General features: G+C 42.5%; 1 protein-coding gene across 1 annotated transcript; it reads left to right on the top strand.

The window, feature by feature from the left end:
• The first annotated feature begins 11,007 nt into the window (after positions 1 to 11,007).
• On the top strand, positions 11,008 to 14,496 carry LOC127160919 (macrophage mannose receptor 1-like). Its single transcript, XM_051103549.1, has 5 exons — positions 11,008 to 11,024; positions 11,173 to 11,211; positions 11,304 to 11,660; positions 12,282 to 12,629; positions 14,125 to 14,496. The coding sequence occupies exons 2-5, from the start codon at positions 11,175 to 11,177 to the stop codon at positions 14,484 to 14,486; spliced, it is 1,104 nt and encodes a 367-aa protein (XP_050959506.1). The 5' UTR covers positions 11,008 to 11,024; positions 11,173 to 11,174; the 3' UTR covers positions 14,487 to 14,496.
• The last annotated feature ends 8,010 nt before the right edge of the window (positions 14,497 to 22,506 follow it).

Below are 22,506 nucleotides of genomic sequence, written 5' to 3'. Positions count from 1 at the left end.
AGCAGACGCTTTTATCCAAAGCAACTTATAAATGAGGAGTTTTTTTTAATGCAATTGAAGACGAAAATAAAGTCACTAACACAATTCTTTCTTCCTTTTTTATTTGCTTTGTCCTGTTTACAGCAAGATGACAGTGATTAAGGTGATCGTTAAATAAAGTACAGAATTGTTCATTATTGGTGTTTTGTCTATTATTTGAGTTTTGCTTCACATTCAAAATATCAAAAAACAGGTTTTGTAATGTTAGCATGGTATAAAGTTAATTAGACCATTATATGTTGAGCTGAAAGAAAAAAATGGAATTTGAAACATTGTACAAAAACAAACTAAAACATTGTAGCAATATAATGTCACATAATATTTTTCAGATGATAGTTCAATTTGTATTTGTATCGGTTGCATCAGTAATTTCCTTTCAATTACACCCACGCTCAAAAAATAAATACTGGGTAATTAGTTAGTTTGAGAACACAATGATTTTTTTTTTTTTTTTTTTTTTTTTTTTTGGCACATGCATTAAGCAGGGAACGCAAATATTTATTTGGATAACTTTAAACAAAAAGAGACCATAATATTGCATTCTAATGTTTTCAATGGCATTTGGATAAGGGTGTTATACGATCTTCCGAACAGCAGGAGGCGCTGTCTCGAAAAACGAGGGGTCTGAGAATGCGGGACTCTGGGTGCGGGACTGTCGATGCAGCAGGCTCCGAGTCTGCAGCTTGATAATGTTGTAATCTGCGGTTACCACGAATGTAGACACCTTAATACACTACTGCAGTTACCAAGCATGAAAAATTAAAAGTGAAATAAATCACTTACCGCAGTTGTGAATCGTACTTATTGCTGCTCCCGAATGTCGACCATTGAAGAAAATCCCGCCCCTGTAGATTTACAGCTGTACTTTTGCGTCAAACCACCACGTGATCAGATTATGCTTTAAGCACTTCTTGTTAAAGATATTGTTTTTGTTTTCTCCTAGTGTTTTTTAATTCCAGGTGATTGTTTTTTATTATATAAAGATTGTGTTTGTTTCATTTATATTTTGTGTAAAAGTTTATCTAATACCGAAACACTCGTTCAAAATAAAACAATATATAAATAAGATGTATCATCTAGTCTACCTGATTATGATACTAAACTTACCTTGAATTGAACCTTGTCAGTAAGTGAAACAAACTGATTCATTTGTAATTAGGTCAAATGGACACCAGCTTGGTCAGGCTGGGAGACCAACTAAAACCAGCTACTTTCAGCTTAACCAGCTAAAACCAGCCAACCAGCCTAAGCTTTTTTTTTTTTTTTTTTAGCAGGGATGGTAATCACAAATTAAGCATGGTCTTCTTATACTAACAATATAGTAGTAAAACTATGGTTTTACAAATGGTAACCAATGTGCCAAAAAAACATGGTTTATTTTCATAAGAAAGTGTAATTTCCATTGTCTGATGTACTGGTACTGTATACTATAATTATACTGTATGTGTAAGCATAAAACCAGTGTTGATTGATTGAGCTCTCTCTCTGCTGTTAGGATGCAGAGATTCTGATTGGTGTGTCATCAGTTTTGCTTCCTAATGTCTAATTTACTCATTGTTAATCTTTTTGAGAAATGTGTCTTTTGCTTTGGGAACTGAATTAATGCTTTGGAAAAGGGGCCAATTAAAATATTACATTTTGTCAGTGCCAATAGCCTTGTGGGTAGTGTGCCAACATATGATGCCGTTGCGCCTCGGGTGTCCCGAGTTTGAATCCCACCTCGTGGACAACCCAACCCCCAACCCAAGTGTCTGTCTGTTGTTGTAGTTTCTGCTATTGAGCATGTTGTTCTGTCGTTTGTTCATTTTCTACTGTGAAACAATGGCCCAGACCAGTGCTGCCACCTTGTGGAACAACAGATTAGTGCAAAAACAAGGCAAAGTCAGGTATATGTTTGGATCATTGTTCTGAATCTGATCCAGACAGTGTTGGGCCGTCAGGGCCAGCAAGACCTTCTCTGCTCTTTGTTGCACTGCTTCCAGTAGTGTATGTTTATTATAGAGCTTTTATCCAATCATATTCCAGCCAGTGGCTAACATCATGTGTTACCAGGGTGAAAGAAATCTGCCTTGAAGCCTTCAGAATCAACTGTGCGGGTGCCTGTATCTTAAAATAAATGCCAATGAAACTTACTTCAACTAATAGGATTTTGAGTTTGCAACAACAGGGTCATCTAGCAGGCGTACGATAGCGTCAACATTTTCACACGTCTCGGTTACGTATGGTAACCCTCGTTCCCTGATGGAGGGAACGGAGACGTTGTGTCGAGTAGTGTACGACACTAGGGGTTGCCCTTGAGAGCCCAAACACCTCTGACAGTTTTGAGAAAGGCCAATGAAAATTGGGTGTGCAGATTTGCATAGCTGGCCACGCCCCGGACATCCGGGTATAAATAGGGCAGTGTGTGCATCTGCTCACTCGTTCTGATTCTGAGGAGCCGAGCGTCTCAGCTCACTCAGAGGCGGACCAGAGATGTGGCATGGGAGACACAACGTCTCCGTTCCCTCCATCAGGGAACGAGGGTTACCATACATAACCGAGACGTTCCCTATCTGTCGTACACTCCGAGTTGTGTCGAGTAGTGTATGACACTAGGGGTCCCCGTAAAAACACGCCACATGTCTGACCGCGTCACGAGAGACAAGTGCAGAAGAAACAGGGCAACGTGTTAACGTAAGTGCAGCTCACCTCCTCTGTGACCATCCAACGTCCAAGGACTGACCTGTACAGCGGGGTCCTGCAGCCGGGCCTCCCTCAAGGGCGGCTGAGTGTCTTGAGATCGTTGGGAAAAATGCCTGCTCCCGAAGGAAAGACATTACGGAGTTCACGACCTGCCCGACAGGGGGGTTAGAGTGACATAGTTAGACATGGGACCTGAGGTGGGTCTCACACCCGGGAAGACAGCCAGACTCAGATCCTAGAGAACCTGTTTTCAGGGGAAAACACCGCACCACAAGAGTTATAGGTGGAAATACACATATGGGGCCACATAAGGGGCCACTACATATGGGGCACAATCCAATCATAAATAAGGGTATTCATACCTTGTGAAGGGATTCCATAGCGAGTTTCTCCGCTAAACTCCGCCATGTGCAGAAGTGCCAAAGATGGAGATGGTGTCCAGGGTTCGCATCAGGAAACCTACTGAAACTCAGAAGCGTAATCACCATTAGGGGAAGCGCTTTATGCAAGCTCTACACCAACCAGTGTGCTGAGTCAAGAGTTAGTAATCAAGACTCTAGCTGACACTGGTTCTGTGCGCAAATTATAAAATCTGGCAAATGTGTTAGGTGTAGCCCAACCCGCAGCTCTACAGATGTCTGTTAATGAGGCCCCATTCGCCAGGGCTGCTGAGGCAGCGATGCCCCTGGTTGAGTGGGCTCTTACCTCCAGAGGGCAGGGTAGGCCTCTGGCCAGGTAGGCCATACGGATCGCGTTTACCAGCCAATGGGAGATCCTCTGTTTGGAGACAGCTTTCCCCTTCTGCTGTCCTCCGTAACAAACAAAGAGCTGTTCCGAACGTCTGAAGGGCTGCGTTCGTTCCATGTAGATGCGCAGGGCACGGACTGGGCATAACAAGGTCAGGTTGGGGTCATCTTCCTGGGAAGAGAGAGCTTGCAAGGTCACTACCTGATCTCTGAAAGGAGTGGTGGGGACCTTGGGCACATATCCAGGCCGGGGTCTCAAGACAACGTGAGAATCCGCTGGTCCGAATTCCAGGCACGAACTGTTCATGGAGAGGGCTTGGAGGTCTCCCACTCTTTTGATGGAAGTGAGCGCAGTCAAAAGAGCCGTCTTGAAGGAGAGAGCATCGAGTTCGACTGACTGAAGGGGCTCGAATGGATCTTGTTGTAGACCTTGGAGAACCACAGCAAGATCCCAAGAGGGGATGAGATGCGACCGAGGAGGGTTCAGCCTCCGGGCTCCTCTAAGAAACCTGATTATCAAATCGTGTTTCCCCACCGATCTGCCTCCCACCAAGTCATGGTTAGCTGATATAGCTGCGACATGAACCTTGAGTGTTGAGGCAGACAGGTGCCTGTCCAGGCCTTCTTGAAGGAAGGATAACACTGATTTGATGCCACAGCTCCGTGGGTCCTTCCCGTGAGAAGAACACCAGTTCACAAAGATGCGCCATTTTAGGTCATACAGCCGTCTGGTAGAGGGAGCTCTTGCCTGTAGAAGTGTGTTTACCACTGAAGGTGAAAGGTCTCTGAAGTCCTCCTGGTCGCGTCCAGGGACCAAAGGTGGAGGTTCCAAAGATCGGGGCGCGGGTGCCAAATTGTGCCCTTCCCCTGAGAAAGGAGGTCCTTCCTCAGAGGAATGCGCCAGGGAGGGGCTGATGCCAGGAGCACCAGGTCCGAGAACCAGGTTCTGTTGGGCCAGAAGGGGGCCACCAAGAGAATCTGTTCCTTGTCCTCCTTGACTTTGCACAAGGTTTGTGCGATGAGGCTCACTGGGGGAAACGCATACTTGAGCCGGCCCCTCGGCCAACTGTGTGCCAGTACCGAGGGGGGGCCTCGGTCAGACCGTACCACAGCTGGCAGTGGGTGGATTCCGGTGAGGCAAAGAGGTCTACCTGTGCCTGGCCGAATCGATCCCAAATCAGTTGGACCGACTGGGGGTGGAGTCTCCACTCGCCTCCGAGCGAAACTTGTCGTGACAGGGAATCGGTCATACGATTGGCTTCGCCCGGAATGTGAGTGGCTCGTAGAGACTTGAGTCTGTGTCGACTCCAGAGCAGCAGGTGGCGGGCTAGTTGTGACATGCGAAAGGAGCGTACACCGCCCTGGTGGTTGATGTAGGCCACAGTCGCAGTGTTGTCGGACCTGACCAACACGTGCTTGCCCTGAATCATAGGTCGGAACCTCCTCAGGGCGAGGAGCACTGCCAACAACTCCAGACAATTTATGTGCCAAAACAGTCGGGGGCCTGTCCAGACCCCGGAAGCTGCCTGCCCGTTGCAGGTGGCACCCCAGCCTGTCTTGGAAGCATCTGTGGTGACAACGATGCGTCTGGACAAGGGCTGAGTGTCTGGCGACACGATGGTGTGATGTTCACTCGAAATGTGCCTAGATGCCACGCCCACCTGGGGACTCGAGTATGAAGCCAGTGCTGCAGCGGTCTCATGTGCATCAAACCCAGTGGCGTGACCACGGCTGAGGATGCCATGTGCCCTAGGAGCCTCTGAACCTGTTTTAGGGGGACCGCTGACCCGCATCTGAGTGTTGCCACACACCTCAGAACTGACTGTGCACGCTCCGGGGAGAGACGCGCAGACATACTGACCGAGTCCAGCTCTACACCGAGAAAAGAGATCCTCTGTGCTGGGGAGAGTTTGCTCTTTTCCCAGTTGACCCGAAGCCCCAACTGAGCCAAGTGGTTGAGAACCATGTCCCTGTGTGCGCAAACCAAATCCCACGAGTGAGCTAGGATCAGCCAGTCGTCGAGATAATTGAGAATGCGTATGCCCACTTCCCTGAGGGGGGAAAGGGCGGCCTCCGCTACCTTCGTAAAGACCCGGGGCGACAGGGAGAGGCCGAAGGGGAGAACCTTGTACTGATATGCCCGTCCTTCGAAGGCAAACCGCAAGAACGGCCTGTGTCTTGGGAGGATTGAGACATGAAAGTATGCGTCCTTCAGGTCTACGGCCACAAACCAATCTTGAATTCTGACACACGTGAGAATGTGCTTGAGGGTTAACATCTTGAACGGGAGCTTGAGCAGGGCCCGATTCAAGACCCTCAGATCCAAGATTGGTCTGAGACCGCCACCCTTCTTGGGTACAATGAAGTAGGGGCTGTAGAACCCTTTCTTCATTTCGGCTGAGGGAACAGTTTCTATCGCATCCTTCACCAGAAGGACTGCGATTTCCGCCCGAAGAACCGCGGTGTTGGGGCCCTGAACCGACGTAGTGAGAACACCACAGAACTTGGGTGGACACCGTGCAAACTTGATGGCATAGCCGAGCCGAATGGTCCTGAGGAGCCAGCGGGAAGGATTGGGGAGATTTAACCAATCCGAAAAATTCTCCGCTAAGGGTCTCAGAGGAGTTACATTCGGTGTACCAAGGGTGGGGGTACCGTCGCTGGGAAAACAGTGTGTGGCCGGAGGTAAGAAGCCCCGAACCACACTGGCTGTTCTGCCCAGGGAGTCCGAACCGTGAGAGCTGTGCAGATGATCCACCCGAGAAGGGAGATCGTCTGGACGAGCTCTTTGTTTCAGAGCAAACGGGGGCACAGGTGTTGTGCGACCGTCTGTTTCTGATAATGGAAACAGCATCCGACCGTCGAGTAGAGGATCGGAGGTGCTGCATATTGTGCCCAGAGAAGAAGGAAATAGCTCTTTTATTGACCATGTGGTAGAAGCCGAATCCAGCACTCGTCCCCTCGTCGAGTGCGGATCCGGACAGGTCAGAAGATCCTTCCTCCCTGGGCTGCCCGTCTCAGGAACGCTTCGAAGCCTGACGCGGGTTCTTAGTGGCCTGAGGACGGGCTGGCGGTGCCACCTTCCTACGAGGGCTGGACCGTTGGGCTGGACTGGCTGCAGGACCGGCAGGTTGCGGGGCCTGAGCCGCCCTCGTAGGGGGTCTTCCTCGGCGGGGGGCAGGCGGAGGTTGCTGCTTCGGCTGAGCTGGGCCAGCGCTCGCTGCACGCCGAGGCAGGATGTGTTTAATGGCCTCCGTCTGCTGCTTCACCGTTGAGAACTACTGGGCAAACTCTTCCACGGTTTCGCCAAAGAGACCAGCCTGGGAAATGGGAGCGTCAAGAAAGCGCGCTTTTTCGGCATCTCGCATCTCGGCCAGGTTTAACCATAGGTGGCGCTCCTGGACCACCATAGTGGACATCGCCCTCCCCAGAGCCTGCGCCGTAACCTTCGTAGCTCGAAGAGCATAGTCGGTCAAAGAGCGCAGCTCGTGTAACAGCTCTGGGTCAGGAACACCCTCTTGCAGGTCATTGAGAACCTTAGTCTGATAGACCTGCAAAATCGCTATAGCGTGTAAGGCGGACGCAGCTTGCCCAGAGGCCGCATAAGCCTTCGCTACAAGCGCAGACGAAAACTTACAAGCCCTGGACGGGAGTCTCGGGCAGCCCCTCCAGGAGGCGGCGTTTTGCGGGCACAAGTGCATCGCAATCGCTCTCTCCACCTGGGGGACCTCCGTATACCCCCTCGCTGGACCGCCATCGAGGGTGGTGAGGGACGGGGAGATAGCGTGCCGTGAACGAGCCGACAGAGGGGCTTTCCACGACTTCGTTAACTCCTCATGCACTTCCGGGAAAAACGGGAACGGGGAGGAACGTGGCCTCGAGTCACGTCCACTGCCCAGGAACCAGTCATCCAGCCTTGGAGGCTCAGGGCTGGGCGGGGGAGCCCACACAACCCCAATCTCCATGGCTGCCCGTTTAAGTGCGGCGGCCATTTCGGCATCCGACTGAGACCCTCCCGCCGGAGCGGTAAGTTCAGCCGTGACGTCAGCCTCTGACGGCTCTCCCTCCGATGCTACAGATCCTGCCTTTTCCTCAGCAGGAGCCCCGAACAAAAGATCCAGCCCATACTGAGACGAGCTTTCAAAATCGTCCTGAGACTCCATCGGTGGACACACAGGTTGAACGGTTTGCGGGGACATACCCGGCAAATTTCGTTCCCCTGCCGCTCTTCTTCAACGCACATCGCTGCGGCCTCGTACCCGGGAGAAGAAGGACCGGAGCGGGAAGCAGTTGAATGGCGCCGCGGCTTCTTCGCAAAGAACGTGGCTCGTGAGCGGAGTGTGCCCAAGGGCATGTCCTCGCAGTTCTGACAACCTCCCTCAGCGAACGCTGCTTCAGCATGCTCACGCCCCAAGCACTGAACACAGCGATCGTGCCGATCGTTAGGGGAAAGGTAGAATCCGCAACCAGTTGGACACGGACGGAAAGGCATAATGAAACACACAATCTGCCCGTGGAGCTCTTTTAGAGAAAATCTGCTCAATTAGAGGAAAATCTTCTCCTGAAGATCGCCGTCGGCGCACCCAGGGGAACTCTCACAACACGAGCCGTGTCAGAGAGGGAGAGACCGCTGTCTGTGCCGCAGATCCAACGACGAGAGAGGTGAATGTTGCCGCTTCTCACACAGAGACGCTGCATTCGGCTCCGAAGAACAGAACGAGTGAGCAGATGCACACGCTGCCCTATTTATACCCGGATGTCCGGGGCGTGGCCAGCTATGCAAATCTGCACACCCAATTTTCATTGGCCTTTCTCAAAACTGTCAGAGGTGTTTGGGCTCTCAAGGGCGACCTCTAGTGTCGTACACTACTCGACACAACTCGGAGTGTACGACAGATAGGGAACCAAAGTTTCTAATAATTAATTAATTTAAGAGATTGAGCCACTTTAACAATGGGGTGATTAGAGCACTGGACAAATCTGCAGGACAAATGCCCTCATTAAGGCATCTGTTTATTAAATTTAAGGTAGTGCTACCAACACTATCAAAAAATGTGTTTGAAGAAATAAGGTGGCATAACATCACTCTTAGAGGATGAAGGTTTAAAGCAGAAGTCCACTTCCAGAACAATAATTTACAAATAATGTACTCACCCCCTTGTCATCTAAGATGTTCATGTCTTTCTTTCTTCAGTCGTAAAGAAATTGTTTTTTGAGGAATACATTTCAGGATTTCTCTACATATAATGGACTGATATGGTGCCCTGATTTTCTGACCACAAAATTACTTTTATTTGCTTCTTTGCAAATATTATTATTATTATTTTTTAATGTAAAAACATGTTATCTATTTTAACCCTAAAAACTACACTAAGTAATAGAAATATCAGAAAAAAAATATTTTAAGTGGTCATTAATGGACCATCATTTTTGCACAAATAATATTTAGTATCAAAAGATCTGCTCAAAATATTAAATAAATATTACTAATCTAAAATACAGAACTTTTCTCCCCTGCAGCTGTACAACCTGTGCTACACTTCGAATTTACTTTAATTTTGCAGGAATGCTAGTCAAGGTGTATGGTCACACAAGCAATGCGGTCTTCGGGGTCTTTTTGACCCACAAATTACGTTTGCTAAATTTAAAAAAAATGTTCTCTTTGTCAAAATGACATGAGCCTTTGTAAAACTGTCAGCACTTTCTAGATCTACAAATAAAAAAAAATGAAGTGATATCTTGATTTTATGTTAGTGTTAAAAACAGTCTCTCTAGAGACCCCACGCAACAAAATTTAATTTTGTAACAAAGTAATAGTTTTTTTTTTTTTAAAACAAATATTATTTTCCTGTTTATTAATGTTTTTACTACATTTGTGCTGTTTTCTGAGGATTTTTTTATACTTTTTAAAATTTTTATAAATTAATAAATACATATTTTTTTATTAGGTTTTTATACAAAAACAGCTTTTTGTGTAAAATTCATTCAATAAAAGACCCACAACTTTCATTCATGGGGACAACATGGATAATTTGACATGGTTTGGTGTAAGATTTTTGCCCATTATTTGGAAAATGCCGTTTTAAAAAAATATATATATATATCATTTTTACCAGTAGATGGCTGCAGAGCTCCACTATTTGCTATTTGCTATTTGACTAACTGAAATATATCTTTTTTTCAGTTGGATTGATTTCTACATATAATGAAATCACAATTATAACAATAAAAATTACTTTTTGTCAAAGTTTAATATTTTTTTGTACTGAAAAAAAAACAGTTTTTCAATGTTACATTATGATTAGAATCAAACCAACAAAATGTCGATTCAAAATTCATCCATTCAAAATTTATCAATTCATCCATTACTTTGACAAAAAGTAATTTTTAATTTTAGAATTGTGATTTCATAATATGTAGATAAAAATTAAAAAATCCAAAAGAAAAAAAAAAGGACGTGGCCTAATAGTGGTGTGGTTAGGGAATCGGGCTTGCAACTGAAACTCTGCAGGTTTAAGTCCCTGATCCAGCAGGGATTGAAGGTGGGGGAGTGAATAACCAGCGCTCTCTCCACCCTCAATACCACGACTGAGGTGAGTCCCTTGAGCAAGGTCCCCAACTGCTCCCCGGGTGCTGCAGTGATAGCAATATGGCTGCCTACTGCTCCGGGTGTTCACATGTCATGTCCTTTCTCTCACTGAAAAACTTGAAAAAGATGTCTTTCAGTTAGTCAAATAGCACATAGTAAATAGTGGAGCTCTGCAGGCATCTACTGGTAAAAATGATAATTTTTTATTTATAAAAAGGCATTTTACTATTATTTTGTTACAAAACTAAATTTTGTTGTGTGGGATCTCTAGAGACCCCAAAGACCATGAGTGTACAACCCAAAATTGAGACCACATAAGGGTTAAAAACATTTTTTTAACTGTTGACGTGACAGTGATGTGAAGTGAATGTTAATGTTTCTCTATGTAAATTAATTTCCTGCTCTTGTGACTCACATGTAAATACATTCATGCATCTTCTCATGCTATCTTATGTAGCTTCTGTGCTGCTGTTACGGTATAAAAATGGCACAAGTGAATGTGAACATGAGTCATGTACAGTCATTAAAGGTCCTCGTATGCATGTTAATCAGTGAAAAAACAGAAAAAAGGTTAAGGTTGTTAACACCAGTGAAATTTACTGTTATGATGTTGACTGTGAGTTATTATCATATGAAGAGGAAGCAACGCACATAATGAAATAATGTGGACTTTCTCTGTCCCTATGATTTCCCTAATTAAAGAGGAGAATGTGTTGCTGCCGTTCACAGTGTGCAAACATAAACATACAGACCCTCAGTCACATTCAAATGAACACACTTCCAGAGAAACAACAAAGAGCAACACAGAGATAAAGAAAATGAATGAGGAAGTAAAATGCAAAGGGCTTTTATTTAGAATAATAAACAAATAATGTGACGCTGAATGAGGGATGAGAGCAGATATAATAATCACACTAAAGCTGCAGACAGAAACATCAGACTCAGGACAGAAACACACGACCTCTAAAGTAAGAACAACTCACATCTTCATTATTTAACTAGAATTAGACTTCTGACATGTTAATTGTCTTAATCATTGTGTACGGTGCATTTATGTTCCTGTTCAGATGGATTTTTAATTTGAAATCTGAGTTTATCTGTATTTTTCTTGCTCAGAAATGGACCAAACTCTATTTTTCATTCTTCTTCTCACTGGTGAGTGTGTTTGTGGTTTTATTTATGGTTTCTAGTTTCATTAGGTTTGATCCTGTTATGAAAAGCATTAAAGCAAAGTCTCTCTTTCACAGCTCTCTGCTCCGTATCTGAATGTGTTCAGCGTCAGTATCACTTTATAAATGAGATGAAGACCTGGACTGAAGCTCAGAGATACTGCAGAGAGAAATACACAGATCTGGCCACCGTTGACAACATGAACGACATGAACGAGCTGAACAAGAGTGTGAATGATAGAAGTGTTCAGTTTGTCTGGATTGGGCTGCAGAAGACGGGTCGTTATAAATGGCAGTGGTCTTCAGGTGAACCTGCGCTCTATCTGAACTGGGCTACTGGACAACCAGAAGGCAGAGATGATTGTGCTATGATGTTAAATGGACAATGGCATGATATACCATGTAGTGATAACCGACATTTCATCTGCAACAACAGTGAGTTCATTTATGCACCATATACCAAATTTGAATATTAAACAGTATGAATATTTAATTTGATCGTGACTTTTATTAGAGACTGTGAATATTTGTTATATTTTCAGTGTATAAACAATTTCTGTATCAACATAATTAGCAGAAGACAATACTTAATTCACTGAACACACTTTCTAAATCTTTTGTTGTCCTGCTGTATGATAATTTTTCACAATGGAGAAAATGACCATCACCTAAAAATCTTCGAGATTCAAATTGATCTTATATTAATAACACACATACATCAGTGACTAGAGTTGATTCAGCTTGATATTTTAAACCTTCATTATCTTGACACAAACCTGAAAGGGCTTCATTTTTCATACTGTCTGTATGTGTTTAATGGTTTAAATGCAGACGTTCCAGCCAATCAGAAACAAGTTTTTAGATCATGGTATAATATAAAATATCTTGAACATTGTGAATATTCAATATATCACCAGCTGTAGAAGCAGCTCAAGTCTATGAATGACGTGTTTCTGATGTTTCCACCGCTGCTCCTGTTCACATCCAAACCAGAAATCAGAGTAAGAATAACAAACAAATGGATTCATGAATCTTTTTCTCATTTGTTTATTAAAGCAAACACAGGACTCGTCCTTGGCAATCAGACGATGAACTGGAGAGACGCTCAGAGTTACTGCAGACAGAATCACATTGATCTGGTCAGTGTGAGAAACCAGAATGAGAATCAACAGGTTGAGCAGTTCATTAGTGATAGACAGTTATCTGGATCACATGTCTGGATCGGTCTGTTCAGAGACTCGTGGCAGTGGTCAGATCAGAGTGACTCCTCATTCAGATACTGGTACATCACTGAACCTAATAATGTTGGAGGTGGTGAAAACTGTACAATCATTATACCGAGGACTCAGGGACAGTGGCATGACAACCCTTGCACCAACAAATTTCATTTTGTGTGTCATGAAGGTGAGCAGATCCTCACAAAACACACACAATCCATCATCAACTCCAGATCTCTTAAAGGGATAGTTCGCCCATTTAAGACATGAAGTTGTATGCAATCCTTACCAGCACTATAGTGTATACACACTGACCCACTCTGTGGTCACCTCCCTGGTCAGAGTTCTGGCCGCTGGAAGTTTTTCAAGAAAGTAGTCCCGGTTAGTTTCCGGGGCCTCAAAACTGAAATCACAAAAAACACTCCAGACAAAATTCATACCTCAGTTTTAATCGGCACTATTTTCTTTCCATTTCCATCAATCCGCGCTGCTGTCAACGTCAACAGTGCGCACGTTCCGATCAGCTGTTGATAGCGTGACTCGCTGACAACATGTCTGACTACGAAACTTCTGATGATGAAACCAATTTTAGCACAATGTCAGACGAACAGATGATGATGAAAGTAATTTTAGCACAACGCCAAAGGGATACCTTTATGAACCGGAGTATACCGATGCCGAACTTCAGCAGATGGAGATAGAACGGGAAGAGAGAGAGCGAGAGGACAGAGATGAAGTTGCCCAAGTTGATGCTGGGCCCACAGCTATAGCAAGAGCCAGGATGAACGACAAACAGTCGATTGTTGTCGATGCTATCATTGCCCCGGTTAGCATATTCTCAGTGTAGCCTAAAAACTGACGTTAGCTTCAAAATAAACCTGTCGTATGCGACATAAAGTTAGTAAATAGAGCTTACCCATGGTACTGGTACAGCAGAACCCCTTAAAATCCGTTTTTTGCTTTTTCCTCCTTGGTTGGGGATGTAATCGTCTTCGCTGAAGTGAGCACTGCACACACGAAAATCCTTGATACTGGATATTTTAGCTCCCGCAGAATAGCCGATGGCAACCAGCCAAAGCTGTCTCATAGCTATATCCGAAACAGGAAAACGATGGAGTCTGAACGGTGATCCCGGCACACTCTTGTGGTCACAACCTGGGAATTTACAAGTTCGCACCATTGTTAATTTTCTACTTTTTACGTCGTTGTCATTCGAGTGTGTAAACACTATGGAACAGCTGATCGGAACGTGCGCACTGTTGACGTTGACAGCAGCGTGGATTGATGGAAATGGAAAGAAAATAGTGCCGATTAAAACTGAGGTACGAATTTTGTCTGGAGTGTTTTTTGTGATGTAAATTAATCAAGCTTTGAAACGCATATAATTTTTTCACGTAAAAACGCACAGTTCTGAGGCCCCGGAAACTAACCGGGACTACTTTCTTGAAAAACTTCCAGCGGCCAGAACTCTGACCAGGGAGGTGATCACAGAGTGGGTCAGCGTGTATACACTATAGTGCTGGTAAGGATTGCATACAGCTTCATGTCTTAAATGGGCGAACTATCCCTTTAACGTTCACGCTACATGTCTGACATGACAAATTCATCCACAGTGTTTGTTCTGCATGTTGTTTTTGATCAGTCTTTCTCTAGTTTCTGCTTGTGGTTTGTTTCGTTTCCAGATAAACTGGTTCTGATCAAAGAGAATCTGACGTGGTCTGAAGCTCTGAGTTACTGCAGACAGAATCATGTGGATCTGGTCTCGGTTCATTCAGAAGAGATTCAGCGTGGTGTGATGAACGTGGTTAAACGGGCGTCTACTGCGGCGGTGTGGTTGGGTTTACACAACTACTGCAGCATGAACATGTGGCTCTGGGTGAGTGGAGAGATCGTGTGCTATCACAACTGGGCTCCAGGGAACGGAACGACACGGGAAAACTGCAGCCTCGAGAACAGAAAAGGAGCAGTTCAGTCTGGAGGAGATCAGCGCTGGATCAGCCTTCCTGAATCTCACAAACTCAACTTCATCTGCAGCAGATATTAAGAGTGAGAAACACACTAATGTGTTTAGGCTACTTCATTAGTTTTCTGATTTACATTTATGTTTGCTTTGTTCTTTATTAAATTCTGAGTAAATCTGACGTGGTTGGGTCATACTTAAAAGTATCCAGAAGTGTGTTATATTTGTTAACCCTGAAATAAGGTTAGTTACACCAAAAGACCTTTGACATCTAGGCATCTTATATCACAAGCAGACTTAACTTCCTGTTGGGGTCTCTTCCCTTTTGTAATGTAACCTCTTGGGAGATTTTCTGTTAATTATATTTAATGTTCATCTGAATTATAGCTTTTATATCAATATTTTCACTCAGATTCATGTTTGAATATTTTTGTCATTTTGCTCTTTTTGAGTTATATTTTTGCCTTCTACCTAAATATGTGCAAATGAGAGCCCGTGGTGATAAGTGTACAACATTTATTTTAAAGAAATAAAAATAAAGGCAAACACATCTAAGAGGCTACTTGTTTGTTTTGTCTATCAGCCCTGGTAAAAAAAAAATAAAATAAAAAGTATATGCACATATACACTTAATCTCTGGTAGTTCCTATTCTGAAGTAGAAGCTAATTTAGATCATTTAGTTTGTAGAGCTACAACCATTCCTAGTTCCTTTGGTGTGGACGTGCCAAAAAGCAGGTACTTCTGCCAATAGTTCTGTCATGACAACTCTCAGAGGAATTAGCATGGTAATGTACATGACAACGTTAATGTGTTTAGTCTTGGATTTGCTACGCTGCTGCTGCGGCAGAGCAAGGACCGAGCCTTGCTACTGTTAATACATCCACAACATGCTGCTGTGAGCATGTAAGAAATACTGCTGCTGCACATTTAACGTGATGAAATAAACCCCCACAAAGCAGGAGAGAATGGGCAATACAAGCCAAAACAAGAACAAAACACACCCCAACAAGCAGATCTATCACCAAGACATATGTACTGCTGCTGCTCCGCATTGTAAACTACACATTGTGTGGTTTAGAGAGATTAATTGATTATAACAGAACTTTGTGAGATTGTGATAAAGTGAGGCTTTTTTAGTGATAATAAAAGGAAAGCGCAGTATTGGGGAGTAACTAGTTACATGTAATGGAATTATACAATTTAATTACAAAATAAATGTAACTGTATTAGTTACAGTTTGAGATTTGTTTTTTAATTAAGTTACAGTTACTTTTGAAAATGTTAATGATTACAAAGGGGATTACATCTGAATTGTTTCACACACACATACAGATTTAATTGACTTGTTTCATAAATCGCATTGACTGCTCTAAAAGGAGACGCCAATGTTTCAGGAGTTTAGGACAGAATAGTACATATTGTTATTCTTAACTGATTTATTTCCTGTTTAGGTTTATGCATATACTTTATTTTTTCATATTAATTGTTTGTTTTTTTTCAAGGCATTGTTAGATGCCAGTGTTTTCTTGTCATAACTACGCAAACATTTGATTTCAAAACCAGTATCACAGCAACTGATTTCTTCATGGAAGCTTTGCATTCAAATGTTTCAACTCAGATCAGTGTTTGTGTCTACTTATTTAATTTTGTGGCAAGCAGCTGTGTAATAAGTAGGATAATGTACAACCAGCCAATTGTTATTGCAAAATAAAGATGTATATTATCCCTTACTTACCAGTTTACGAGTTTAAAATATTAGAAATTTAGAAGTAATCAAAAAGTAATTAAATGTATTAAGTTACTTTACTTCAATAAAGTAATTGAAAAGTTACACTACTTGTAACCCATTTCATTTCCAAAGTAACCTTTCCAACACTGTGTGTGTGTGTGTATATATATATATATATAGATATAGATATAGATATATAGATATATATATATATATATATATAAGAGACAATATAAAGTATTTTCTAAGCAGTCTATTTGGCCAAACCCCCATCACTCTCCACACTTTTTCATTATATGGACAAAAAAAACAAGTCAGACATTCTTGTGGATTGTAACGAAGACGCAGAGGTGGAATCCAAAAGCGGATGTTTATTAAAACAACAGCAAACCTACACAATGAACCGTAATCCAAGCAGGCAGTGAGTAAAAGCAGGCAGTGGGTCAGATAACGAGAGAAACAGTCCAGTATAACAAACGTAACAATGGGGGTAATCCAGAGAGCGATGGTCAGAGGCAGAAATAGGTCAAACCTTGTAATCAGTCCACACAAGCAAACAATCCAAACAGGGGTGATCCGTAAACTCAGAAATCCATAAACAAAGCAAAACAGCAACAGGTAATCCAACAGAGTAAAGTTTACAACGCTCGGTAAGGCAGGTTTAACTGGCAATACTTCGCGAATGTGTGAGCACATGGTGAGTCCTTATATACTGCCAAACAGGAAGTAGCAGTAGAAGCAGCAGAGGGAGCATGCAGGCAGTACTGGGGTGAGGGCTCCCTCTGCTGGCTTGGCGTTACATGGATATGTTACTTTGCTTTTGACTATCAGAAAGTCAGGTTTAGAATGACATGAGAGTGAGTGAATAATGTACAAAGGATACTGCAAATATCAGTAATGTACACATTTCTTTCTTTTTTTTTTTAACAATACCTAAGAATGAACATAAACAGTCAAAAACCCCAAGAAAGAGTATTTTACTTCTTACATGGGAGTAAATATATTGTATTTTACATAATTACTTTTAAGTTTACATTACAGGACATTTCCATGCATACAGGATATTTTGCATCTATGATGGAATTGGAGGTTCATGCAAGTTTCTGTGGTGAATTGGAAAAGTAATACAAATTATGTAAATAATGTTACATAATAGTATCCTTGTGTTGGAAACTCAGAAGTAAAGACCAGGAGACTCTTGGGTATCTTCAGCAGAGTTCTTTATAGAGAACGCGCTGAAGTCATCAAAAGTCGTCTGACTAAATCTCAGCACAGCAGAGTATATAGGTTTGAAGGAGGAGGAGTACAGAGAGGTGGAATCAATCTAAACAAAGCATGCAAATGTGGTACAGGAAAACAGCTCAGTAAAAGATTTTTCCCAGCCTTGATCTATTTAGCATACAAATTAGTGCTGCGCGGGTCGTCTCGTAACCTGCGGACCCCGCGGGTAACCCGCGGGTCGGGTTGGGGCGGGTAAAGAAATTGTCACTTTATTTGCGGGGCGGGTTTGGGGCGGGTCATTAAAAACAAAATTAAATAAAAAAATCCATGTATGTTGCGTGCAATTCCCTATAGCCTATATTAAATATTTGGGAATATCTATTTTCATATTTTATTAAGTTCTTTGATAAGGTTACGTCACGTGACAAGTCACGAATCTTCACATAAAAGTGAAGATGGAGAGGACATTCTAAGCTTCTGGCAGTCGCAGTCAATCGCCTTTCCTGTGCTTGCCAAGGTGTCAAAAAGGATTCTCTGTATCCCAGCCACAAGCGCATCAAGCGAGCGCACATTCAGCTCTGCTGGCCGGGTGCTGGAGTCCAGGCGAAATAGATTAAACCCCGCTTCAGTGGATGCCATTCTTTTTTTGCACAGTGAACGTAAAAATGCTAAATGAACATTTCCGTGTGATAAATGAAAAAAAAAAATGTCAGTGGTTATTTAGTGTAGCGTCTGGACCAATCAGACATACATTAATTGTTACATTTAACAAATAGTCTTTAAACACAACAGGCCAGCTACATGCTGGAGCTCTGGAGACAAACCCTCCCAAAGCAACTAACACCCCAAAAGGGCTCAGTTGCCAGGACAACGATCTGATACCACAGGTTTTATTGCTTCAAGGAATGCACATCTGCCCATGCTACATTTGCCATAGGAAAGACACAATGCCTATAGAGATAGACTCCTTCCTATTCATTCACAGACAAACCTTTCTTTGACCTTCCTATCACACATAGCCCAGGTTATTGTGTACAGTATCACTGCAATGTATTTTAATTTTGTCTGTTGTATTTGTATTTGTCTTTCTACTGTTTTATGCATGTATTATGATAGATGACTAGTAGTATAACCCACCTATGTCATGCTTGGACTCTTTGAGTTCGTATTTTAATGATCTAAAAGATGGTGTAAATTAGATGTTGATACCTTTGCAACATGTTAGTGTTTTAAGAAACCTTAGTAGTTTTTGCATCAACACCCAATCGAATTACATATGCAAATTACCACGCTCACAGACAAAGAGTCGTAAACTTTCTCTCCAAAGGTGAAAGTTACCATTGGTTCATGGACCTCCTGGAGGCACAGCCTCCAGAGAGTTTAAAGGCATCGACCCTTCTCTCTTCCTTCTCTCTTCACTTTCTCCTTCGTCTGCAACATCTTCCGATTGCTGCCCGTGTGGAGGAACCCACAGGGAGCCGGAGCCGGCACAGGGCGTGCCCGGCGGGCCCGACAGGCCTAACATACAGAGCTGTGGCTCTCGACCACAAAGAGCCAGACAGTTCGACTTAACCCTGGAATTCATCTTCACGACTCGCCTTAGTCAGTCAGTGGTTCTTGGAGAACCTAAGAAGATGGGCTAGAACTCTTCAGGACTTCCCTAAGCGTGCGCCAGGCCTTGCGGCCTTGTCTTTCCATTCCTCAAAGATCACAGGACTTCAGCTGAGTCCCTCTCAGCTCTTGGTTCTTCTTCACTTTTCACATGGGAAGAAACTCCCAGTCACCAACGAGTCAGGACATCTTTGGAATTCATCACTCTTCAGACCCGGAAGAACGTGATTGCAATTCCAAAATCACCAATGCTTCAAACCACCAAGACTTTCAGAGACTGCATTTGGACACTTGTTCGACGACCAAGGCAATGCAAGTATCGTACACTTAACCAAACATACAGAGGTTTAGTATAAGCTGTAGACAGCACTGATCGTTTCACAGCAGGTGGTTAACTAACTTATTTCATAGCTTCATTTCCTTGTCTCTCTCTAACTGCTTCTCACTGACCATTTCCCCATGTATGAGTGATTTCATGTTTGTTTGTTTAGATTAGTTATGTGTTAGTCCTTCGTTAATAAACTATTGTGCACAAATTACATGAGTTTTGATTCTGATTCTGCCTTGCAAATTAATGTCCCTTTACGATTCCGATTCGAGCTACATGCTCTAATGCAACGGTACTTTGAGAAAGTTATTTTCTGTGGCCAAGAAAATATCATTTCTTAAAGTTGATATAAAGATTATACTGAATGTTCGCTGGGCGAACAGATTAGTTGATGGAAAATTGATTCTGCTACAGTTACTACTGGCAGCTGATATAAGTAATTGTAATTAATCATAATTAATTGTAATTATTTATATACATTTCCCTTTGAGCTAAATTCGCTACATTAGCGTAGGCTGTAAACTGTAGGCCTGCCGTATACAAATCTAAAATAAAAAATTGTTTAGCCTAGATTACAAACGCTGCTTTGTAAATGTTTAAAATGTGTATCATTATCTTGTTATTAATATGACCTGATTTATCGTTCATATTCATAATTATATGTTGTTGCCAGTTTACAGGGCGATGTTTCCAAGCACTTTCAGGCTGAAATAAAGGCTGTTTTCATTTAAATTACAATGCCTAGTATGTCTATTTAATGGTCACGGGTGCAGGGCAGGGCGGGTTGTAAAAATAGATACAGTGGTGCGGGGCGGGCTGGGATGGGCCAAATAATTTCATAAAAGTGGGACCCGCGGGTTGGAAAAATACCCGACCCGCGCATCACTAATACAAATGTCATTCAAATGCATAGGTGCTAAACAAAAGACACAGTTGTACCTTGAGCTTAGAATTCACACTTAACTTGGGAAAACCTGCCAGATGTTCAGGAACTGCATAAAGACAAAAGTTTAATGTCTCAGTGCCTGGGCTGCCTGCTCTTAGACTGTCACAATATACATAACTTTTTCAGTTCATGCTGTTATATTGGAACCTATGTATAACCTTTTATATATTTCTAATACAACAATACCTTTTATAAATGTGTAATACAACACTTGCATAATTTATAATTTATCAACGCTGAATCACACAAAAATGAGTTGTCTTTTATTTAGATTAGTTTATTGTCCTTTACACCCAGTGCTTTTTTCCCTGAGGAAAACAAATAAAAGCATTAAATATATCAGCTGTTTTTGTCCATACAATGAAAATCACTGGGATCCAAACCTTTTAAGATCTTAAAAGGGTAGCGTAAGATCAGTTTCTGGTGAACTAACCTTTCAAAAGCAAATAAAGTTTAATTTAACTTAAACATGCAAATTTCATACAAACACACTTAACTAGAAAAAATGTATTTATGTTTATGTTGTCATTCCTCAGCAACTTCCACAGAGTTGCTGAGGAAGTATTTGCTCTTAGCCTTGCGCATTGTGGCCCAGCTCCAAGAGTTTTACAGGACTGGTGTTATGATTTTCTTTTGAGTGGAAACCTTGAAAACATTACCAAGTGTCACATTCCAAGGATGCGACCAGAGACAGAGATTAGGTGCAAACCAATACAGAGTTTTATTGACAATGGTGAAATACTGGAGTGCAAGTATGAGCTGAGGAAATGGCATGCTTATCTGTAAGTCCTTGTATAAGTTGAGTGATATCCACAGTTTGTGAGGTAAACAAACGGGTAGGGGTGTGAACAGTAGACCAGACGGTAAGATTCTGAATGCTGGGGACTTACATAGGGTGGGACAAAGTGAAATCAGGTGAAGGCAATCAGTATTCAGGTAATTGGGAGCGGGTGTGGTGTGGTGTAGATGGTGGGGGTGGCTGTGGTGAATGCCTGATACCAAGAAGTTTTCACAACTGATTAAAATGGTATTTGAAAATGAATTATCTCAGTTTCTTTCTATTACCATTTATTTTTTTTCAAGTGTAACACTGATTTTCCTCCAGATCGAGGAGTGGCTACACGGGACCTATAAATGAGGACAACAAGGAAATATAACAAGGTTTTATCATGGCGATTCCACATTAAATGTTTTAGAAAACATAAGTCCATCCGTTACAATGGGTGACAACACTGAAAAGGAATTGCTCCATTCATTTAAAGAGTTCTTAATGTTTTTACTCAAATCAAAATTTTTTGTTTCAGGTAAAAGAATTATCTCTCGTGTTTGGCATTGAACATCATTCGTAACTCTATGCCACAAACTATTGTTTGAACGATGCTGAAACCACTGCATTTACAGAAAGATATACAACAACAAATAAAAATACATCCCAGTTCTTCACGTTTTAAACACAGTGTTGTGCAAAGAATATAAGCCATGGAGAAACCTTAAATGTTGAAGAAGCTAAAAAGAGTCTCTTTGGTGCAAACAAAACAAGTGAACATCTCCCAACAAAGCCAAACTTTTGTCAAAAAGTTTGTCAGTTTAATTTTCCCGTGGCAGCGGGTGAAGAGTTCCTTCACATGTGGGCCTTCCTTTGCACTTCCAACATCAATGTGTGTTAATTGCAGAGAGCTTTATCATAGGAGACTGAAACCGAACTTTGAACAGCATGTCAAAAGCTGTCACAGATGCAATAGCCATGCATGGACAAGGACAATGTAGAATGATGTAGTTATTGTGTCTCCTTACAGCAAAATCAATCAAGCTATCATTCAAATGAAATAGCTCAGTTATGAATTGGGAAGATGCCCACACAACATTGTCACCTCAATGACTGTTCTTGTTGGCATATAAAAGCAATGGATCCACAATTATAAGAACTATAAGTTTATCTGTTTGACATAAGGAAAAAGGGCAGAAATACTGATATTAACAAAAAGTCAATGTTTGTCAGTGAACTATACTTAACTGACTTCACGCAAGTAGCACATCTGTTTTTCAATTTCAGTTTAAATGGGCCTTTAGAACCTCATTGCAGGTTACTTTTTTAGATTTTATTTGCAATAAAGTTATGTCAAAAGTCAAGTAAAGTCTCCCTGAGAAAGCGGAACGAGATGCTGCGCTGCTCAGCGCATTGGGAACGTCTTTAGTCGTGACCAGCTGTGAATATTGTGTATAAAAACGTCGAAGACAGACCGGAAGGGATATATATAGCCTCGGCAG

This window comes from Labeo rohita, unplaced genomic scaffold, assembly GCF_022985175.1.
Source record: "Labeo rohita strain BAU-BD-2019 unplaced genomic scaffold, IGBB_LRoh.1.0 scaffold_493, whole genome shotgun sequence".
Classification (NCBI taxonomy): domain Eukaryota; kingdom Metazoa; phylum Chordata; class Actinopteri; order Cypriniformes; family Cyprinidae; genus Labeo; species Labeo rohita.
Note: the sequence above shows the minus strand (reverse complement) of the source record. Positions and strands in the feature narration are given on the sequence as shown.